This window comes from Ammospiza caudacuta, chromosome 10, assembly GCF_027887145.1.
Source record: "Ammospiza caudacuta isolate bAmmCau1 chromosome 10, bAmmCau1.pri, whole genome shotgun sequence".
In the NCBI taxonomy this organism is placed as follows: domain Eukaryota; kingdom Metazoa; phylum Chordata; class Aves; order Passeriformes; family Passerellidae; genus Ammospiza; species Ammospiza caudacuta.
Window position 1 is genome coordinate 13226821 of NC_080602.1, and position 22919 is coordinate 13249739.

General features: G+C 39.4%; 1 protein-coding gene across 1 annotated transcript in view; it reads left to right on the forward strand.

Moving 5' to 3' along the window:
• Positions 1–22919, forward strand: part of TRPM1 (transient receptor potential cation channel subfamily M member 1) — a 70705-nt gene that overhangs the window by 18201 nt on the left and 29585 nt on the right. Inside the window, exons 3-7 of the mRNA XM_058811712.1 lie at positions 19080–19159; positions 19900–20095; positions 20367–20580; positions 21287–21411; positions 22065–22236. Coding sequence (XP_058667695.1) covers positions 19080–19159; positions 19900–20095; positions 20367–20580; positions 21287–21411; positions 22065–22236 — 787 coding nt within the window. The remainder of the gene's footprint in view (positions 1–19079; positions 19160–19899; positions 20096–20366; positions 20581–21286; positions 21412–22064; positions 22237–22919) is intronic.

Genomic DNA, 22919 nt, shown 5'->3' on the forward strand with positions numbered 1-22919 from the left:
CTCAGCCATCAGAACATGCAAATTCACTGTTTATTTTTGCAGATTTTTCAGTCATGGTACTGTTGTTACAGGTAATTGTGGCAAGTAATGGAAGCAGTTGAGGTGGATAGATCCGTTTTAGAGTTCCTGTCCATGGATTCATTGTGTTCAGTCAGTGCTGGTGCTGGCAGAACCTTGGCTCTGTGACTAGGGCCCTTCACCAGCAGTGACCTGTTAGAGACACTAAAGGAAACCGAATGCCTGTTTTAATAGGGGTGATGATTGCTCCATGCATGTCAAAGCAGCACATCAGCCATCCCTGCAGTAGTTGTCATCAGCAGCCTCTGTTCTCTGAAGGACTAATATGAGTATTTGTAAGAATGACCATTTTTGCACTAAAAAGCAATAAATAGATGGGAGGAATTATGAAGGATGCTAGTGACTTCTAACATTTCCAGTAAGTATATTACAGGGTATCTAAACCTTATTCTCTGTGTAGATATATCTGCTCAATGCAAATCTCAGTTTGATGATTGAGTAGCTTGGCTCTTAGCTCCTGTTTGGACTCATTTACAGTGATAAAAAGATGCATTTACTCTCAAGAAGTTCTCAGGTGACATTTTCACACTATTCTCTTTCTCATACAAAAAAGTTCCTTCTTGGAGAAGCACACAATAACTGGCACATTTCAAGTTCTTCACCAGACCAGTCTGAAAAGCCATGTTCCAAATCCCACCTTTCTGTGCTGGGAAAGTGAGGAGGTGTTTGGTGGGTGTAATTTGGCTGTGCAGCAGAACATGTGGAATTACAGTGTGTTTTCATCAACTCCTGCTTGTAGCTTTGGGTTCTGCCTCTGTTTTATTCTGTTGTGCATTTCAGTGCTCGAAAGCCTTTGCTTTTGAAAGGCCTCCTTTAACCTGCAGCCTGTAACTGTAAATCAAGGTTATTGCTTTCTTGTACATAAAAAGTGCAAAGTACTATATGTTTCATGGTCTTTTCCCAGACAAAACAAAGCCATGCTGTTGTGCACAGATTTGCTCACTGATAGTCCTGAAATAGCATTTTGATAAAATTAAGATTGCTGGCAGTACTTTAATTAAGGTGCCTGTTTCCTCTGTGATTCTTGTTTCAGAATGCTGTTTTCTTTCCCCTGTACCATTCTTGAATGGCTGCTGAGGGGAAAAAAAGTAAAATATCATGCTAATGCTTTATGCCAGTGAGCTTAACTCTGTAGTAATCAGAGTTCAATGGAACTGCACATTCAGCAAAGTTGAGCAGTGCTGAGAACATGTCCTGAGAACGTCCAGCTTATCCTGAGCTTTGCAACTGAAAAGCACAAATCATCTTACCTAATCTTTCATGGGAACTTCCAGCCTGAAAAGCCAATAAAATAAGCACACTGATGGTTTCCATAATTCCCTGAAAAGGCATTCTTTTGGCTTTAGGCATAATTTAAGTACATCTATATAATTTGGATAGATGCCTCTATCAGAAGTGTGAACAAAGTAATGAATGTAGTAAGATAGTTATATACACACAGGAAGTATCTGAATTACTCTGTGCAGTGAATAATACATGGTCAGTAACTTTATAGTGACTTTTGTTAAACCCTCAGTGAGGCTGGATGCCCCTTGACAAGGATCCAGTACTCTCTTGGACTTGTTCAGAGAGCCATTCAAGAATAAAAGGAGTGCATCATTTCAGGATTTTTCAGAGCTGTGGTAGTTTGGGGACAGAAGAGGATTCAAGACATTAGTAGACTTTAGCCTGTACCTGTACACGAACCACAGCCTTACTACCAAGTAAGTTAGGAAGAGAGTGGCAAGCGCTTCCAAGGACATTGAGATAAGTGCAGTGGGATCTGTGGAAGTACTCTTTGAAATCTTGGCTTTTAGAGCTGTAGGATAAGAGAACTCTGTTCAGGCCTAGTGGAATCTATCAAGAAGCCAGTATGCAACACTTTTACATGACTTTCAGTAAAAGAGAGAGAGTGTCGTAATGGACAAGAAGGTCCTAAACAAGCCCAGGTAGCAAAAAGTTTAGACCAGAAATAGGCACTTCTCCCCTCTCCCCTCCCTCTCTATCTCCTTTTTTATTCCCTGCCATTCTCCCTAAGTGGAGTGCTACAATTTTGCTGAATAAATAAACACCATGAGGGTTAATGTAACCATATTAAATGAGGTCTGTGTATGATTTGCACTTCACAAACAAACAAACAAAAAAATCTGTGTCTGACTCAGCAAGCTCTCAGTCTCGCTAGCAGGGCATGATTGGAACCATAGATACTTTTGATCATGTATTTTGTACTTCCATATCTTCTGTATTCACATCTCAAATTAGATCCAGGAGGGTACCAGACTTTTTGTAGTGAATTTATATTCCTTATAATCTGTTCAGATGAGTCAGCATGGAAATAGGCATAGAGATAGGGTCAAGTCTTCCCGTGTAAATTCTGTTACCAAGTTTCATTAGAAACTCTGCTTATTTATTTTATTATAAATTTCAAACCTTCTGCTTTGCTCTACAACCGTGTTGTATGTTTAATGAACTTCCCTCACACTGGACAAGTCAGAAAAGCAGTCTTGTGATGAGTATGGCAGTAGCACAGGATGGGAGGATGAGCAGCAACATCTTGACTTTGAACTCACTTCTGTTTTCTCTTTTGCTGTGAGAAACATGTCAAGTAATTAATTTGACAGCTTTACGTTGAGAATAAATTAATTTATTGCAAAGTATTCATTTGTTCAGTGTCAAGTATCACTCTCAACTGTTGTTCCAACAAACATCAGCTGTTCGACTCTAACCTTTATAAATATTTTGCTATTTAAGCTCCATGCTGAAGCAGCTCTGTTGGCCACCAGTGACAGTTCCTCTCCAGCTGTTTCTGTGATGGTGCAAGGGATGGATGTGTGTCCTGCACAGCTCTCTGGTGGATTGGTAACAAACCTTAAGTTCAGCAAATTAATGTGTTGGTAGAATGGCATTTAGGGTTAAGTTTAGGTGTGCTGTCAGCTCTGCTTTTGTTTCTGGTGCTGCTGTACAGAATCACCAAGTTGTTTAAATTGCCACAGTCTTTATAAAGGGATATGATAAAGCTTGGAGCTGCCATATTTGAACATGCTGTCCTCAGACAAAGAGAACTTGAAGATTTTCTTGAACAGAAAGATAGAGGATTGTCTATATAAATTTACCTGCTGACTTACATACTCTATGGCATTTCAAGGTGAAATTATGGTATTGTAACCCATGTGTTTCTTTTCTCTAAGTGCTAGTCTGAGGAGAAAGTTAGTAATGCAAGTTTAAAGGGTAAATTATGCACATGTCTCATGGCATCTAATGAAATTGAGAATTTACTCAGAAACCCTTGCATTTTTTCAGCCACTGCTACACTTGGTAGCAGAGAAAATACTTGCATTAAAAAACAAAATACACTAGGGATAAAATTCCTGAATTCTTTTTTAGTGGTTATACAGCTCAAGATTACTGAAACTAAATAAGATTTAGAGATTTCCTACCCTTCCCAGTAATGCTTAGAAGAATTATTAACTTCAGAATCTCTCTAACAAGAGCATTTGCTGCTTGCTGGAATTTCTGTTTTAATTACTGGGGGGAACATAATGTGTTTGACAAAGCTGAAAGCTGCAGTGCCTCATACTGTTTCAGCAACATACTGTGGTTTTAATTTATCTTAACCCATATTGATCAGGGGGACCTGAATTTATGACAGCAGATTTCCAGTCAAATACCCCATGATTCCAGAATGTCTCCAAGCTGTTTGGCTTGGGACTATCCCTAATTTCACAAACTTTAACCAGCAGGTAAATAGCTGTCTGCTGTGCAGGGCTAAGAGGGAGTTTGTACATTAACTCTTCAGAAGAACACAGTTGGTGAAACAGAGAGTGTTCTCTTTATTGTAAAGACACTGGTTTGTGCATACATAGACACATCACTGGCTGTGAACAGCTTTCTGGGAATGGCACAGTTTTGTGGCAGTGTGTGGGCTCATCATGGCTGTAAATTAGGAGTGTGTGTAAGCATTTACAGAACCAAGAGTTAAACATTTACAGAATCAAGAGTTAAGCAAACGCCTTTGTGTGGAAAGCTGGATGTGAGCAGTGCAGGTAGGAGAGGAGTTCAAGTGCTCAGGCCCCCGTGGAGCTGCTGGCATGGGTGGCACTGCTCTGTTGCTGCCCTGAGTGATCAGCACTTTTTTCTTCTTTGTCACAGCTCATCTTTGATGTCAGTTGTGCTTAAGCAGAACACACAGTTCATTGCTGTTTTTTTTTGTACAAAGCCTCTTCCAACACCAAAAAAAGGGGGTGGGGGAAGGAGAATTGTGAAACGTATACAGTTGCCACTGTTGCTATGAGAAATTTAAAAGCTTTCCCTTAGGGAGGAGTAGTACTTATGGCACTTGACTGTATTACAGAAACATATATCAGTGGGTGAAACCTTGCCAAAAATAACTCATTTCCCTCACACTTCTCACAGGATCGAACAGCCTTTCTTACATTAGCACCAGATTAAAAAAGGCTGTGTCAATTCTTGTCTGTTCTGCTTTAAAAATAGTCTTTCCAATTCCAATCACTTGGCATAACTCAACAGGAGGGCTGCAGATGCATTCAGAGTTGAACTTGGACAGTAAAGAAGGCAATTATTTAACTTAGTTATACATCTCTGTCATCCAGAGAAGAATTGCAGTGATAGTCTCATACAGCTGAAAGAAATGATCAATTTTATTTTATAGTCCTGTCCACCTAAAAGCCCTTAGTCCCTGCATAAGCAGCAGTATATATTTTCTAGGAACTGGGTGTTTCCAGTGGATTGTAGATTGGGAGGGAGGGAGTGGGTTGTATAAAGGAGAGAATAATGGGAATGCATTTTTTATTGCTGCTGCACTGGGTGGTTTAATCAGATCCTATTTAAGGTCATAATACAGTTGCTGGGGACAGATAATTCCATTCCATCCAAACCCATTTTGTACAGAGATTATCACATTTCAGTAAATGTAGCTTGGGTTATAGGAATCAGAATGGGAATTAAGCATTTCTCACCACTTCTGTTCATGGGTTATAGTGTTAATTGATTACATTTGAAGGCTGTTGAGTTGTTGTTTGTATCAGCTGTTCTACACCCAGAATGCCTGGGTAATTCATCGCTGGTAGGAAGAGGGTTTATGATCATTTTGCTATCAAACTGTTTCTTTTTTGAGGTTACATTTTGGCTGTTATGAATGAATTCAGGTTTTATTGGAGTTCTAGAGGCTACAGACAGTGCTGTGCTTCAGCCCACAGTGCAGTGAGGGAGGTGCCAGCCCTGCCTTGCCTGTACCACAGCCACCTCACCAGCAGTTGCAGTAGCATGATGATTATCTCATCATTTCTCATCTATTCTGGCGTGTATAGCTGTGACATTTGTATTTATGCTCATCACAATTCTCACCAGTTAGTAGTGGTTTATTCTGTGAAACCCTGGTCATTAGTTCAAGCTTTAATTCAGCTATAAAAGAAATAGAGGCTTTCTTGAGCTGCAGTTTTTCCCTGATATGACAACAGGTTTGGCTTGTAAGCAGCATTTGGTTCCCCTCAAATGATGAAACTTCAATCCAAGGGAATTTTGACACTGTTTTGTGGTTTTGCCACCCTCTCCCTTTCTTCAACATTCCTGAATTATGTCCCATTGTAATTACTGCTCACTCCTTTGTGACTTTGGCATTTATAGTTTACTGGGGCATTTGAAGTTTGGATTTGGTCTGATCATGACTGTGGAAAGGAAGATTACAATGTATACCTTAGGTGTTTTTCGTGAAGTCTGTCTCAGTTCCTACTCATGCACAGTTTTACAAATAGTCTTACACAAAAAACAAAGACATTGCAGCTTACAGTGCATTTTAGTATGTCAGAGTTCAGCTCACCCATTTGCTATCCATGAATTTTACTTTTGATCTGTGTATGCATGAGTGTCTATATGATATGGCTTGAAAGCTCTCAGAGAATGCTACATAAACACTGCAGGAGGATAAATTCAGGGGAAAACTTTCCCTTCATACTATTTGAATTAATTTGCTTTTATTAGGAGAGTATTTTCAAGACCAGTAAGTATCTGATAAGAAATGGTACATGGTGTTGATTTCATTGATAGACACACATTTGGGACACACCAACAAATACATCGGATCAGAGCAGTGTTATGTGTTTCATCTTTTTGTTAGAAAGGCTGTTGGCTGCATTCAGTAAGTGAGCTATCAAGCATGCCAAACAAAACTTACCACTTGGGAAAAGATATGCCAGCTGCCCATTATTCCTACATAAATATAATTGATTACCTAGGTATTGGATTTACAGCTCTTGTAATAAAACCTGTTCATTTTTGAAAATAAACAAGTTGGGTGCTGTCAGTGAAGCAAGAATATTTTTATTTTGGTGGTGGGAGTCATAGGGGTGTGATTTTACAGCGAAGGATGTAATTAAAGCTTTTTTGGTATGGACTCTTTATCGTACATGAAAATATTGTTTAAATCAGTAAAACCAAATTAATGAGTTCTTCCTTGCTGCTTACTCCCTGTAAGCATGTGGGTACTGTTGGAATCCAAGGGAATTTTTTTCTGAGACAGTCACACTGAGGGCAGCAGAGATGCATATCTTTATCCCTTTCCTTCACAGTGCATTTATATCAAGCCATGCCACTAAACAAACTCCAAGTGCTGTGAGCCTTCCCATAGTATGAGTGCAGGCATCCATGAAAACTATCCTTTGTCTAGTGGCCTTTTCTCTGAGAATGTAATTTTTTTCACTCATGTGTGTTATTCCTTTGAACTCTGAATGAGCACTTTGGCTGAACTTGGCAGAATTATACATTTAGAATTAAATGCCGGCAGTTTCTTCCTCTTACCATGCAGAATTTTGTCATAGGCTTTTCAGACAGTAAGCACAGCAGACAGTGTGCCCTTAACAACAGAAGTGCACATTTATTAGGTTTTTAGCCAACTTGGTTATGGTTTATTTTACACACATTGTGTATAAGGCCCTTTGCTTTTACAGGGCTGTTCCCCAGCCCACCCCTGGAACATGCTGGCTAATTCCTATTGTATTCTATAACGATTGTGGTATTATCATTATATTTTTAGAGAGAGAGAATTATGTGCTATTTGAAGTACTGTTCAGAACATTCAGTGTAGGCATCCTGACAAGCTGTGGCATTGCTTAAAATGCTAAGTCTGAAAATTGTGGTTTTTAACATCATCCAAACTTCTTTATTTGCAGTAGCAAGTGAGGAAAGTGTTCCTATTGCCTGTAGAGAGGTCTTTGATCTCAGTCACCTTAAACTAAAGTCTTTAACAGTTACAATTATGTTCTTTTTGGGTGGATGCATGTCTTGATTGTCTTTCTTGAGTCTTACACTTGAACTGAGGTGTCAGAGCAGTGTTAGGGCATTCCCAACGGGGAACGCTGGCAGGCTGCAGGTCCAAATTTCTGATAAGGAAAAAAATCTGCAAAACTTGTGTTTGATTTTTATGAGTGCTGTATTTTCTCAGGTGTGTGTTTCTGTCATTGCAGTTTGGGCTAACAGATGGCAGAACAAAACACACATTAATGATGTTTCCAATATTTGTTCTTAAAATGTATCATGCCTTACAAATGTAGGTGCTGTAGATACAACTCCCTTTCTTACATAATGGCTGGCCAAAGAGAACTTGTTCAGCAGCAGAGAGGAATTAATTGCTTATTAACTTCCATTGTTATGGAGTACCTAGCCAAAAAAACATACCACATTCCATGTCCATGTTCCATTTTCAAAAGGGAGTTAAGTGCCCAAATCACCTTTTTGTATTAATTCTTTGGCTTATATATCTTTGATAATATTTCTTGTCCAATAGGTCATCCTTTTCTAGCTCACAGAGTATCCCACATTCTATATAATAGACATCCATAAAGGCCTCTCAAATTTGATTGTCCCCTGGAAAAAGAAACATCTGTGGACTTCATTGTGTGTCCTCCCTCCATTTCTGTGCTGACCTTTCAAGAATCTTCCATCCTCCATCCTTTTTCTAAGCTGGCAGGAACTTTGTCTCACTAGGAAGCCCAGGATCCGGTTCTAAAACAAAGCTGTTTCAGCTGCACACTTTGCCATTTAGGGCAGACAGAAGTTCAAATTAGATCTGTAAAACATTTTGTTGCCAGCCGCAGGCGAGTACATGTTCAGTACATTGAAGATAAGTTTATAGGATCAGGGAAATAAGTTTAGAGTCTAACAGTGCAGTGCAGCAAGAGCAGGCAGGCAGCCTTTAGCTCCAGAGAGCAGGATCCTTAGATGTGATTCTGGATCTCACCCTTATCTGTTGCATTATGGCAATTATTTTGGCCCCTAGCTTATGGAGGCAAATGTTGAAAGCTAGAACAAAGAATTACCTGCAACACACAGTGTCCTCTGCCATTGGTGGTTTTAAAGTATTAGAAGATGCAAAAAAGCCCTTGTCAGCAAAGGAATTAATTATATTGACAAAGGCAACAGGGTATGAAAATGCATGTGATATGTAAAATTACAAAATTAATGGCTTATTTACGACTTCAGCTGTTTTAGTACAGTTTTTGCCCAACTTCAAATTGTTCTAAAAAGGATTAGATATAATTAATGCTGTATGACCTCCTTTTTTCTTCTTTTCAAAGAATGTAGAGCTGTACATCTAATGAGGACCCCTGAAAGGACTATTATGTCCAATTGTCTCAATTATGCAAATAGCGTTGATATTTTAGCAGAAGGGAGGGGATACTTCAAATTAAAAGTTTCAGCTCCTGCTTTAGCCTTTTTGCAGTGCCGGCATTTTTACAGCAAGTACATCCACTGTTTGAAGAGAGGAAAGGAGGTTTAACAAATTGGAGATTTGGGCACTATCAAAGTAGATTTGTTGTGCCTTGTTCCACCATGAGATGAAAATACCCTCTGGGCAGAGAGATGGGTCATGAGACTTCTAAAGGATTACCTTCAAAGGGAGTCATGAGATTGGTTTGAACAAAGAAGCTGCTCACATGCTTATCATATGAGATTCTCTTCTTAAAGTGGTGGAAACCCATCTCCTTGGGAATTCTCATGAACTTCAGAGACTGGAAGTCCTAACAGTAAGATGAATGAGACGTCTGAACAATAAACAGAAAGATGGGACAGAAGCGCAGAGTTAAATGCACTTTATTTATTCTAGCTGTAATTCATCTTTCCAAACTCTGAAACACTTCCAGGGACGAGCAGGTAGGACATGATTTTAAATCATTTTTCATTTCATTCCTGATAGTCTTCTACCTTTTGTCACAGCGATGTGCACAATGGAAATTTGCACCGAAGAGCTGCGTAGTGACCTGCAGCTGATGGGACACAGATAATTCCCTTGATCTGATTAGACTTCTTCTTAGATTTCTCATTTTGAAGGATGTGAAACATGAAGTACTAGATGCAAGAAGGCAAAATGAGTTTTCAGGTCCAAAAATTATGTCTCAACACTTCAAAATTTAAAAATTGCGTGAGCATGACTGTAATGCGATGTTGAAATACTGGCAAAGAAACACCACATACCTCACGTATTTCAGTATTTTGAATGCTAATTTCAAGCTACCTCTGCAAAAAATGGGGAAGGAGTTCTGGGGTTTGCTTTATTTTGTAGGTTGTGATTTTTTATTTTTTGGGGGCTGTTCTGGGTTTTCAAAATTAGCCAGTAATATTACTTTATGGAGCTCTCTTGTGGCAATACGCCTTCTGATGAGCAAGCTTCTTTCTCTGTGTGTTTGTTTCCAGGAGAGTTTATCAAGGTCTTATGGTAGGCATTATGGAAGTCTTAGAGCAGGAAAAGGGCAGAATTTATGGTGGTTTTCACCGCCTCAGTGAGTGCTGGCCATGAAGGAGGTTCCCCAGTGAAGGACATTTAACAAACATCAGCAGCCCCATCATGTTCGTACCCACAGTGCTGCTGCTGTCGTGTGAAGAAATGCATCCCCTCCATAAAGCTCATGGGGCTGGGAGGTGAGAGGTCTCACAGAGCCCCAGCCTACCTGTGATCTCTGAGTATCCCCACACCAATCTTTCAAGAGATTGAGGAGCCAAGGAAGCCCAGGTTTGGCCTTTGTTCCCCCCAGCTCTTCAAATCATGGCCCCAAAGAAGCTCCCACCCGCTGTGTGTCCTTCCTGCCCTTTGCTGCGGTCCCACTGGGCCCTGAGCAGGCACCCATCCCCTGCTGAGCCAGAGACGGCCATGGAAACAGCTCCTGGCCTATTCCAGTCTCCTTTAGCTCCTCCAATTCAGGATTTTAAAGTTTTCGTTTCCATTTTTGATAACAGATTAAATCCAGAAAATGGAAACTTTTATTATAGTTTTTCCCTACTATCGCTCTAATTCAAATAATGGACAGATCATGGATTAAAACAATGGATTTTAAAGAGAAGGAACAATGTGCTGCACACCATGATAAAAAGGTCCAGGAACATCACTGGACATACTGTTTTCTGTTCTATGGCACCCGTTAGTTCTCTTCACTTGCCTCTTCATGGGTTTTAAGTACATAAGGACTGAAAAGATTGGCCAGATTTTCTGAAAACTGTAAGCTCTGCAATCTCCCATTGCCCTCACCCTCTGTAATTGTTTCAGCCCTGAAATATTCAGGTTTTCAGGAAGTTCCCAATGAATGTTGGCCACTCTCTGGTGTACAAAATGCAATATTTCAAACATAAGTATTTAGAGTCTGCAGGAAATAATTTAAACCTTAAATTCCAATGCTTTTATAAGGATTTCTGAAAGATTACAAGACATAATTTTGTGCAAACCCTGCAACCCAAGAGTTTAAATAGCTGGAAATTCTTTTTTTGAAAATGACAGAAAGCAGCAGGGAATAAAATGCATCTGATTGTGGCATATTCTATGGAAGGTTTTAGCTCTTAGCTAATGCCCAGAAAAAAATTGCTCTACTGAGTGTGAAATTAGCCACAGAAAGCTGCAAATTTTCAACAGCTCAAACTCTTTAACAGAATTCTACCTGAAGAGTCAGGAAAACTCTGTGCTGCAAACTAATGTTAATTTCTCCAGAGATAGATTGGCTAACTAGTGTATTACATACATATTTCCAAAAGGGTGCATATTTACAGTACGCAGCAGAACTAAATATTGTAATATCTTTTCTCAAAATATGTAGTTCAGCATCTCCAGAATTGAGAGACTTCTGAGATATGCATATATTCTTTACATGTGAATATAGAAATGTTGCTTCATAGCAATTTTAAATTGTGTTTTATTAATGTGCATGCCCTAAGTACTGGCTTTTTGTCACACATTTTGAAAATGTCAGTGTAACAAATTCTTCAAGCCCAGGTGTTTTTTGTGCAAAGCAAAGTAGTACTAACTACAACTGTGCATTTAGAACAAACTCTCATAGATGGGTAATGGTCCATGCAACATGTAGTCATTTTCTTCTGTTGTTTTATGTTTGTGGTTTGCCCTGTTTCATAAAGAAAAAGGTTTCAAATGATAAAATTATGTCATGAATGAAAAGTCATGACACAAGTCAGCACGACAAACTGACTTGTCAGAAGTTGTATAGCTCTCTCTGAAATAGGAACTTGTAATCTCATATATCAAAGAAGTGCTTTTACTTTTAGTCCTTTTCCAAACAGCAAGCATATCTTTTATTTATACTCTAATTATTAATAACAAGTCATTATTCTTAATAATGTGGACTTGAATGACCCAGATCTCACTGATGGAGGCAATATTCTAGTCCTAATCAATGTTTTTTGCATCTGCATGTAAGTGTGGGCTAGTGTTTTCTGTAGACATGATTGACATCTATTGACACCATTTTCTAAACCACAAATAACCAGGAGAATTAAGTATGTGGGTAGTTTTAGTGAGAATTATTCTCAGACTTAGTTTTGTATTAAGGGAAGTACCTTGTCATGTTGATCATGATTTCATAAGTGTTGATGAATTGCACAAAGGAAAGTTTGCTGTTGAGGGTGTTGAATCCCAGGGGTTTTCATTACAATAGCAGTTTTATATTTCAGGTTAGAATGAATGGCCTGTACTAGAGGTTCATAGTTTAGAATTATTTAAAAGAAACAGCCCACATGAAAATAATCTGGAAGCACCCTGACTTCTTTTGAAAATATTATCTAACAGAGTCTTTACATTAGCCAAGACAAATAATAGTTATAGTACAAAAAACATTCCTGAGCCTTGTCAGAACTAGATACCAGGATCATCTTAAACTTTTAAATAAGAATTATCAACAAAATTATGTTACAGACGAGACTAGGAATTACCAGGCTGCTTTGGCTAATATAATGTTAGAAGCTGCTTACTGTCTCTCCCTGCTCGTCCATCCTGCAGTATCAGAGCTCTTGAGAATGGCACTTAGGTGAAGTTGCTCACCACATCTTAGTGTCTTGGTTAGTGTGTGAGGTCTGGGAGTTAAACTTGGCCTGTGGAGTGTCTCTGGGCTGAAGGTGCTTTGGGGAGAGAGGTGCAGAGGCTCAGTACAGGTTGGTGTTTGTGTTCCCCGTCTCCCAAGCATCCAGACAGGAGGGCTAAAGGCAAGAGGAGGATTTGGCAAGGTATTAACAGAACTGGGATAAGTAACAAATGGAGATTAACCTTATTGTTAGCATGTCTTCCCTGAAATTTGGTGCAGTAAGGGAAAGGCCAAACTGTTGCAGAAATGCTTTTTGCTTCCTTGAAATGTGGTAGATGTGGTGTGTAATTTCTTTGGTATTTCACACAGAAAAATTCTGTACTGCAAAACTACACAGGGTATGTTCTCCCCAGGCATGTGCTGAGCCAGGCTGTGCTGCAGTGCACTCCAAATGGTTCTTTAAGTTGCTTTATTATAGTTTCATTAGCAGTGTAGTTACATTAGTGCTGGGCTGTGCCTGCCTCTCTGTAGGAGCTCATCCAGCACTTTGCTCCTGTGCCACCATGGACTTGGTGCTGGGGCTCTCCACCATTTCAGAGGCAGCCAGGCTGCTGGGCTATTGAGGCTGTAGCTGTTTTTGACACTGCAAAGCCTCTGGGGATGTGCTGTGTATCTCTCAGAGGTGCAGCAGAATCATCTTAGCTTTGAAAAAGGAGCTTGTTACTTCTTACTTGCATGCTTTGCAAACCATGTCCCTCAGTTAATGAACATGGAGAGAAAATGGAAAAATTTTCTTTTTACGGCCGATGTTTGCTGTGCCTCTCCAGGAACACAGAGTGTAATGAAGTCAAGAAAGCTCCTTACAGCTCTCTGTGCAGTGTAGCATCATTTTCTGGTTTGCACACCAGCAGCAGGAGGGATTTCTGGCCTCAATTTGAGATAACAGCATTGCTTGCCTTGCTTACAGACACTGCCATCCTGCATGGTGTGTGTTAGTCTCTACCATAGAACCAGTGGCTCCCTGACAAAGTTGCTACAAGACCATGGAATTCTCAAATTGAACAATATGAAAAACACAGTGGGCTGACTGTCTCAAGATCACATATAAAATTTGACAGAACTCTCTGTATCACTAAGAATAAGAATTATCTCAAGCGAATAGGATATTATTTGAAAGAATCTTTAAACTGTTACAAATCCATTCTTGGTGCTCTTATTCGCAAAATATATAAGGGATCCTCTTTCTCTTGGGTTTTGTTTGGGTACTTCATACTTACTAAAGCTATTCTTGGTTCTACAAGTAGATTTTTGATAGAAGTCATGCTCAGAAGAGTTTTGGAAATTCAGTAGATTCATAGGCTGTTGCTGTGTTCTGTAGTTGGGGACATTGTTCATGGCTCTGGCTTCTTTGTGGTATAACACATTCAAAATTTCATGCCCTGTACTTGTTTAGCAATGAATAACTTTTCAGTAATATCTTACAAGTTTTTGAGTGGCTACAGGATTGGCTATTAACATACATCACATAGTTTGGAGGATTTTTCTCTGAGCAAGACCTTGTTATTAGGAGGAATGTAATTTCTAGGCAGAAGTAATCACCTGAAAGATTAATTAGTTGGGCACTTGGAAAAACTGTTCCTTCAAAGTGAAGAAGGATGATGAATGGTGTAATTGGGATGTTGCATTTAAAGGCAGCACAAAATAGAAATTGTTCTCGTGTCAGGATTTAAGTTCCAGATAACAGAGATTCTGCTAATATAATGATTTCTTTTTTCTCCCAACTGTTTATTGTTCTTATTTACTTTCTTTTAAGTAAGAGTGCAGATGCTCTTGATATGAATTTCATTTGACATTCAGATTACTTCTTTCTTTCTCTATCTCATCAAAGCAAACATCCCTATGCTCAAATCTAGCATAAATATCCCAGTTTAATTCTGTACAGCATTCTAATTTTATGATTGGGCAGCACAGTTGAGATTTGATTTCCCTGGTACTGCCAGCTTTTCTGCAGCATACTGCAAGCCATAGGAGGATTACCTGAAAAGTTGATCAGATGGTGTTAACAGGGTTACAGATGAATGTTTCCATAAATGACAACAGTCATCTTAACAAGATATTGGTCAAAGTAATTTGTACTAGTCCACAGATGTAAGCTCTGCTGCCCAGCCAGATCCATTTTTGTATTATTGTGTGCTTGACTTAGCCTGAACAGCTCTGTCAGACCCTGTATTATTCATGACATACATTTGTTTGTTCCCCTGCCTGCTCCCTCAGTGCATTTGTGCACCAGGCACTGTCCGTGTGTCCAATCCCCATCGATGCACCAAGCCCTGCTGCTCTCATCCTGCTCACCAGCTGGGCCTGGCCCAGGCTAAACCTCTCTGGAGAGCAGCAGCTGTGGAATATGTGCTCCTCCCTTGTGCCCCAGGTGCCTCTGAGCTGTGTGGCAGCAGAAGCTCTGCAGCTCCAGGGTGAGGCCAAGCCCTGTCCCATCCTGTGCCCAGTTCAAGCAAGCCAAGCCATCGAGCAAGGACACGAGTCCCTGTTCCAGGAGCAGCACTCTGGGGGTCATTGGAGCTCACAGAGCTCAGTCCTGCTTTTAGACCTGCTTGGCCTTTGGCTGTGCTCCAGTGGCACAGCAGACCCTCATCCCTGCCCCCCTGTCCCTCCCCAACTTCTTCCACTCCTTTTGCTGGTCATTACATTCATCACAACCACTAAGTGCTGTGCCATCCTCCAGGGGTATATCTCTACTGAAATTCACAGCTTCTGGTGACACAATGTCATGCAGGAGTTTGCTGCATGACATTTCCAGTGGCTTTCCTCTCCTGTCTGGATTGCCTCCTTGGAGATTCTCCAAGGATGTATTTATTGGTGCATAGCCCACCTGTTGCTCTTGCATAAACGTGCAGTGAAACAGGGCTGCAGGCTTGGTTGTGGTACAGCCTGAAATTCAGGCCAAGTGCTTCTTTACTGAATGCTTGGTTATATATGAAGTGAAATACATAAAATTTAATGTTAATTTAGTAGAAAACTGAGATTATCTATGTGTGGGAGAGAAAATTCTCTTCAGTTGCTGCAGCTAAGATGATTCAGTTGCTTTTCTCTCAGCAAATAGTGTAATTCATTTGCAATAGTCAAAGGATAATTGGTCTTTTTAGAACTAGTTCTTGTGTTTATTAGTTCCTATTTTAGTAAGGTGACTAGTGGTTTAGGGTCTTGTTTTTGTTACTCTGTGATTTACAAAGCAGTTATACTGATTTCCTTTTGTTTCTGAGGAGGATAACTTTATAATGCTAAAGACAGTTAGCAAAACCCTATAGTAGAATAATATAAATCCAGTATTAGTTCATGCTGTTTCTCAGCAGCATATTGGTTTCTAGGCTGAAGTACATGAATTAGCAGTGGTTTGGGGTTTTTTTATCATAGCTTAGGAGACCTGTTGCCAGTTTACATAGTGGAGAACAAATATACCACTGAACATCTGTAATGTGTTTTTTCCAAAACTAGGTTCTAAGTAATACATTCAGGATTTGCAGCAACAAGCAAGTTTGAACTTCACTACTGTCAACAAGCTGGGATCTAGTTTTTTTTTGTTTTCTTCAGAGATGTATGGAAAACCACCACTAGCTGTTGGTCTGAGAACTGTAGCTGATCTATCAAAGTCCAAGGCTGTTAAAAAGTGCTTACTGTTTTTTCATTCTCACAAGAGACAGTATGCATACTTACATTTTTCCTTGAAAGACCAAGAGCTTTTCAATCCAGAGAGAGAAATGTACAGAATCTGTACAAAGTAAGTGGAGAAAGTGCCCATTTTCTGACAGCAAATGTTCCTGCTCAAGTATTTGCACTGGATTATAATGAAGCTTTGGTTAAGCAGATTAAACAGACAAAAGCAGCGAAACTTCAAAGGCTGACCAAATGTGCTGAGGTTTTTATTTCCCCAGTCTGTAATGCCTGCTTTTGCCTTCCTCTCATTAGCACAGAAAAATAAGCCAGTAGAGCACAATGTGCTGTCCCTCTGCAGTGCCTGCAGCGGCTGATTGCTAACGGGGTTCTGGGGTGAGTATCCAAGGCTTTTCCAACACAGCAGTAGATAAGAGACCTCCTCTGAGAAGGGGTTTAAGAGCAACTGCACAGATGAGAGTGCAGCTGTTTGTAGAGCTCCTTTTAGATACCAAGATGCAAAAGCTTCCTTCCAAACACAGATGTTAAGTCTGTGACTTAATCAATGGTTAATTAAATATTTTTAACATGCTCAAAACAGCAAAAGGATCTCTCTGCTTTGGTAAGCTACAAGGAATAAGGTAAAGCAGTATTCACTGGCGTGGTGTAACAATCCAAACTGATTTGATATTTCTAGATTGCATTTTCCAGTATTCTCTACAGAACAGTTAAGTGTGCAGCATCTGTTATGGTTTTAATTGTGAAAAGTGTTTCCTGCACTGTGGGATTGATTTGGGCTTTTGTGTCACTTAGTCAAGGAGTTACCACACAGAATTTGGAAGTTTTAATCAGGTGGGGGAAGTGAATATGTTTAGAATATATAAAACAATATAACCAAATTATTTTAAAAATTAAATATGTACAATTTTAGACGTACATAAATTATGTAAGCTCTGTAACAGGTTCCTGTTAAGCTCATTTGATTATGTTACAGTTTATTAACTAATATGGTGTATATGAGAAGTAACAAAACACTGGGCATAGTTATGAAATAGCAGTAAATTTGTACACTTTGTACATTTGTGTGCTTTAGGAATAATTTTGAAAATTACTGTAATTCAAATAAATAGACTATTTTTGGATCTCTGAATACTTCGAACTGCCTGAATACCTGTGAGGTAGCAAAATCTCATTCTGAGCAGGTAAATGGCATTTCTTTGATTTAACCACCCACCTCCACATACCACAGAGCCTCAGGGATCTCACTGTTGGGGATGTTTTCTCTGGATTTTTCTAGAACTGGACTCTGATGGTATAGAACAAAAGCATTTCCTAAGCTCCACTTCAAGTAACACTATTGCTGAAATTTGTCATGTTGTAGCAGCCTTATGAGAAGGCTCATGAAAAGAACCTTCTCAATAATTTTGGAAGTAAGGCTTTTTCATTTCATTTGAAGAAGGAATCTGTGGAGTCAAGACAGAAAAGCTGACTAAGCCCCACAGCCTTTCAATATTAAATCTAATACTCTTTTCCTTCTTATTTTGCTATATAACCAAGCCCTTTATGCTAAATGCCTGAGATACATGCCTTGTCATTCAGAAAGCAAGTAAAGCTGTAAGCCACAGGAAGTTTTGTCTATCAGTTGTTATTTCTTCCTCACTGTTGTGCTGTGAGGCCCCAACAACTCCTAAAATGGCATGAGATGGTTCTGCCTTGGTAAATCAGCAAGATGGGAGTGGAGAGCAGAGCTGCAGGATCTGCCAGGCAGGACTGCCCAGACTGGCTCAGAGGCACCTGGGAGAGGGGAATGTCTGTGTTCCTGAACAATTATGGACACCCTTTTAATGAAGGAGAAGCTTGGTTTGGCAACTTCCTTGCAGTTACTTGCAGTGAGGGAACTTCCAGTAGTCCCCTGTAATTTTAGACATAGTGGAGTAAATTAAGAAGACAGATGGGAAATAACAAGTCAACAGACAAAGGAGCTTCAGAGACAGCTCTTTCCTTGCATGGGAGAGAAAGATGAACTCTGAAACCCCTGTTCATCATGCTGGAGCCTGTGCAGCATTCGGAGCATGGCTGTCTCAAAGCGGCTGACTGGCATCTGCAGCTGGCTTTCTTCAGTCAAAATCAGCAAGGGTTTTAGTTCTTTCTCTAAGAAAAATCCCTTTACTTTTTTTTTTAAGTTAGGCTGAAAGTTGTTGTGTCATTTTTAGCTTCTGTGTCTGCAAAAATTTAATTTCACTTCCATAGCACAAACTAAAGAAAAATGTGCAACATTTGCTTGTAACTTGAAAAGAGTGTTTCATAATTCAAACTCAGAAGAGGCAACTTTTATCAGCAAGGCAAAGGTATTGGTATTATCCAATTGTGAGTGGTTTTTAACATTTTTTCATTTCTTTAAAGTTAAAAGGTTTCTTTGAATTCAATTTTTAAAATTGGTTTGCAAGCAGGATAATAGGCCAACACAATTTGAAGGTCATTTCCTTCCTCCTGTTTCACAGACACCCAAAGAGTTTGTGTTTTACTGTTCACAGGGTATTTAAATTTAAAAATGCTCCTTCCAAGACACTTCTCATTCAGAGTAAGATGCCTTAGGAAAGACTGGAACTTGATTTACAGTAGGAAAAAATTATGTGAGAAGATAGTTATGAAGGGAAAGTTACTGAGAACTTTCTGCATACAAAGAATAATACTAAAGCATTATTTGAAGTAAATACTATTATCTATTTATTTCACAATTTATGATGATTTTCTGTGCTACATTGAGGCCATTTACTGTTTACTGCAGTGGGAAGGAGCAGGCACATTTTTTGGTAGAACTTGAAACTTCAAGACCATCATTTTTCTACAGAAGGGTTTTTACACACATTTGAGATTTTAATTTTATCCAAGTAGTAGAAATTTGCATCACTTCATGAGTAGATGTATCTGGTGTTTAAAACTGATGTAATGAATTTAGTAGCTGAAAATAGAAGGTGAATGTTGCTGTATCTGCCACACAGAAATATAGCAGTACATTTCTTTTTTTCCCCCTTTCTCTCTTTTCAGGGTCAGAAGGCTTGGATAGAGAAGACCTTTTCTAAAAGAGAATGCATCTATATAATTGCTAACAACAAAGACGCTACCAGGTAACATTTGAACTTTTTGTTTCAACAGAAAAGCTTAATACCAGAAAAACTCAACTTTGTTTGGGTTTTTAGATGTGTGAAACCCAGTTTAGTCACTGCCTGTGAAGGGAGATGACAGGGGAACAAAAGCACAAGTCATGCTTGCACTCCAGTCTGCACAGAGCCATGGGACCTGTCACACAGAGATGTAAATTCATTACATCAGGCTGGGAGCAGGGAGGCAGTGAGTTGTTAGCTCCTAGCTTTGCAAACCGTAATAGATTCATAGTGAATTCTGAAAGCAAGGGTGCAGCAATGTGGTGCCATCCTTCACAGTTGGTATGATATTACCAATGACAATAGCAGACAGGGGGATTTGATTTCTTATTCTAAATATTACTATTACTCCATGGGCTAGCTGCATATTGCAGTCCAGCTTGTGTGGATAACAGAGCAGGTAATGTCACATGCAAGCTGTCACCTCTAGGTAAGAAACAGGTGGTAGGTGCTCCTGTTCTGCATTCTTCCTCCTTGCCTGGCCTTTTACCTAGAGCAGCTTTCCAGTGCATGACACAAATCAAGTGAATTTTTTTGTCTTTGCATGTTAAAAAACACCTAAGCCTGTTAATTCTGGCACATATGTGTATGTGAGAGGTGTTTTCTGTTATTCATCTTGAGCAGTTGAAAATCTAATTTCTGATTTATTTTCTTTGTATTGTGAAGATAATGTAATCAAAGTCACTTCATATTTTAACCTCCAGGTGCTGCTGTGGCCAGCTCATTAACCAACATATTCCACCTCCTCCAAGTATAACAGCCAATAAAAATGAAGAAGAAACGAAGCAAGTGGAAGCTCAGCCAGAAAAATGGTCTGTCAGTAAACACACCCAAGCATACCCAACAGATGCCTATGGAAACCTGGAATTCCAGGGAGGAGGACATTCAAATAAGGCCATGGTAAGGGGCATAGGGTACTCTAAGGTATTTATTCATCTGGTGTTCAACAGACTCTTGAGTTTTCTTAGCAGTAAAAGTAACAGCAGTTCAAACTTCTGCAAAAATTCTCTTTGTTTTTCCTCTCTTCTGAAAAAATCCAAACTTAGGTTTGTTTCTTTGTTTGAAAATTGTAAAACTCCCTCTTCAGGATGAAAGGCAAGCAGTAACCATTCTTTGCTCAGAGAATTTTTAGAACAGGTTGAGTGACAGCATTACACATTGCTCTTTGCAGTACATCCGTGTGTCCTATGACACTAAACCAGATTCTCTGCTGCATCTCATGGTGAAAGACTGGCAACTGGAACTGCCCAAACTCTTAATCTCTGTCCATGGAGGCCTCCAGAACTTTGAAATGCAACCAAAATTAAAGCAAGTGTTTGGAAAAGGTCTGATAAAGGCTGCCATGACCACAGGAGCTTGGATTTTCACTGGTGGTGTTAGTACAGGTAAGCAATTGCCATCACTTTTAGTTTACTTAAGAATTCAGTGATGTTCATTCACTAATCTTTCCCACAGGCAGAAGATTTAAGTCTACATGAACGAGTCATTGCCCACTAGACCAAAAAGGAGCATTGTAATCATTTGTGTTAATCTCCTACCCAGTCCAGACCATAAGATTTTCCTGGGTCAGTATTGATTTGCATTACTCGGTATTTCCCCTGAAAAGAAATTTCAGCCTTGGTTTCAGTAGAAGGAATCTACCACTAGTTCTAATACACTTCTTTTAGTGCTTGGTTATCCTTGTAGTTAAGAAGTTTCCTACTCCAAATTTAGCTTTGGTGTGGTTTTTTTGTACAAATATCTTTTTATTACTGAAATTGTATTTCCTGCTGTCATGGTTTGTGTCCAATGAATAAAATACCACGAGACAGACAAGGGGACAGATTGTGCTGTGGCAAGTTGGTAATGGGGTAAGTCTTCCACAGACATCACTGAATTCATCACAAAGATGTGAGAAGGTCATGGGACTTACAACACAACCATTACAAAATAAAACCATGGCTGTCTGCATTGCATGTTCTACTATAAAGTACCAGTACCGGTTTAGTAGTGAAAGCAACACAGTAGCTCCATGAGAGGCAAGAAGAAAATTCTGGTTTTTAGTGATCAGTCTAAAGTGCCAAAAATGCATTAAATTAATTGTACCTATAGGTGTCATTCGCCATGTGGGAGATGCCTTGAAAGATCATTCTTCCAAATCCAGAGGACGAATATGTGCCATAGGAATTGCACCGTGGGGCATTGTAGAAAACAAGGAGGATCTAATAGGAAAAGATGTAAGTGTTTAAGGAAAGAGCTGTGTGAAAAATACATTGTTAATATTTCTGAAATAATACTTTTTTCCATTTCTAAAGCAGGTCTAGAAGGTGAAATTTCTTGAGAAAACTTGTTGTTTAAGAATATTTCTCAGGTTATCATAAATGAGATCAAAGTAAATATGGAATTGGTGAGGTTTCCATTGCTTTCATTAGTAAAGACCTCTCTGTGGTGACAGGTTTACATCCTAACTTCAGTGTGGCACTCTGAGCCTTCTGTAAATCACATAAGGGCTGGCATTTATCATAGGTGGGTACTCTGGAGTGGCATATGAATTACTAGGAACTCCAAATGAGAATGTATTTTCCAATGCACTAAGAGGATTATGTAACAGCACAGTGTGTGAACAAGGAGAGCATGGTAATGAGCTTAGGGGAACATGCAGGGGAGTGCACAATCTGACTGTCATCCTCCAAAGAAAACAGTGCTGTCAGGAGGACAGATTTGGAGTGTAAAAGCAAGCTCCTTTTCTAATTCTCCTCTGGTTTTCATAGAAGTTTGCTTGATTTCTTTCTCCAGAGGACTCTGAGTGTGCCTCTGTGGGGTGGTGAGGGGCATTTTCCCATTTGATTCTCAGTTCTAACCTAGGTGCATCTCTCCTCTTGGCACACAGGTAACACGAGTTTACCAAACCATGTCAAACCCTCTAAGTAAGCTCTCTGTGCTCAACAGTTCCCACACCCACTTCATTCTGGCAGACAATGGCACATTAGGTAAATATGGAGCTGAAGTCAAGTTACGGCGTCAGCTGGAAAAACACATTTCCCTCCAGAAGATTAACACACGTAAGTATGAGTGGGGCAAACTGTGACCATGGCGCCTTGAAGGGGGCAAGGAGGGCTTGAAACACTTGAAATTATGGAAATTAAAGACTTCTTCCAGCTCTTTCCATGGAAATGTGATCAGGACTGTGTGACTGGACTAGAACATGTGCTGTTTGATAAGTGGTGAAAGAGCCCACATGAACCGGGCAGGAACACCATGGAGTAAGGATTGCATAAAGGGATGAGGAAAAATTGGCAAATCATAGTGAGGAGAAGCTTCAAAGCAGTGAGAATCTAAGGAAAAGGAAATGCAAAGAATTTGTGCACTTCTGGGCTAGAATTCATAAGCATCAGTAAACACACAGAACGAGGGGATTTTTTACAGTTCCTGTTTACAGGAATCCTGTGCAGCTTAGTGATTTCTGATTTTGAATATTCCCACAAGCATTTTGTTTTCTCTCTTATACAAATGGATTTTTTTCATTTGAAATATCTCACTCAAAATACTTTGGTCTTCCTGATAAACTTAGCAGGCATTTTGATTTTTAATGACAATTAAGATAATTTCACCTTAATGCTCTCATATTTAGAGTTTTGTGCAGTTTAAAATTTCTTCCAGCTATTATGGCCTCTTTAAAATAATTTTCTAGAATTTTTTCCCATTGTTATTTAGAAAATAATTATTTTTAAAATATATATGCATT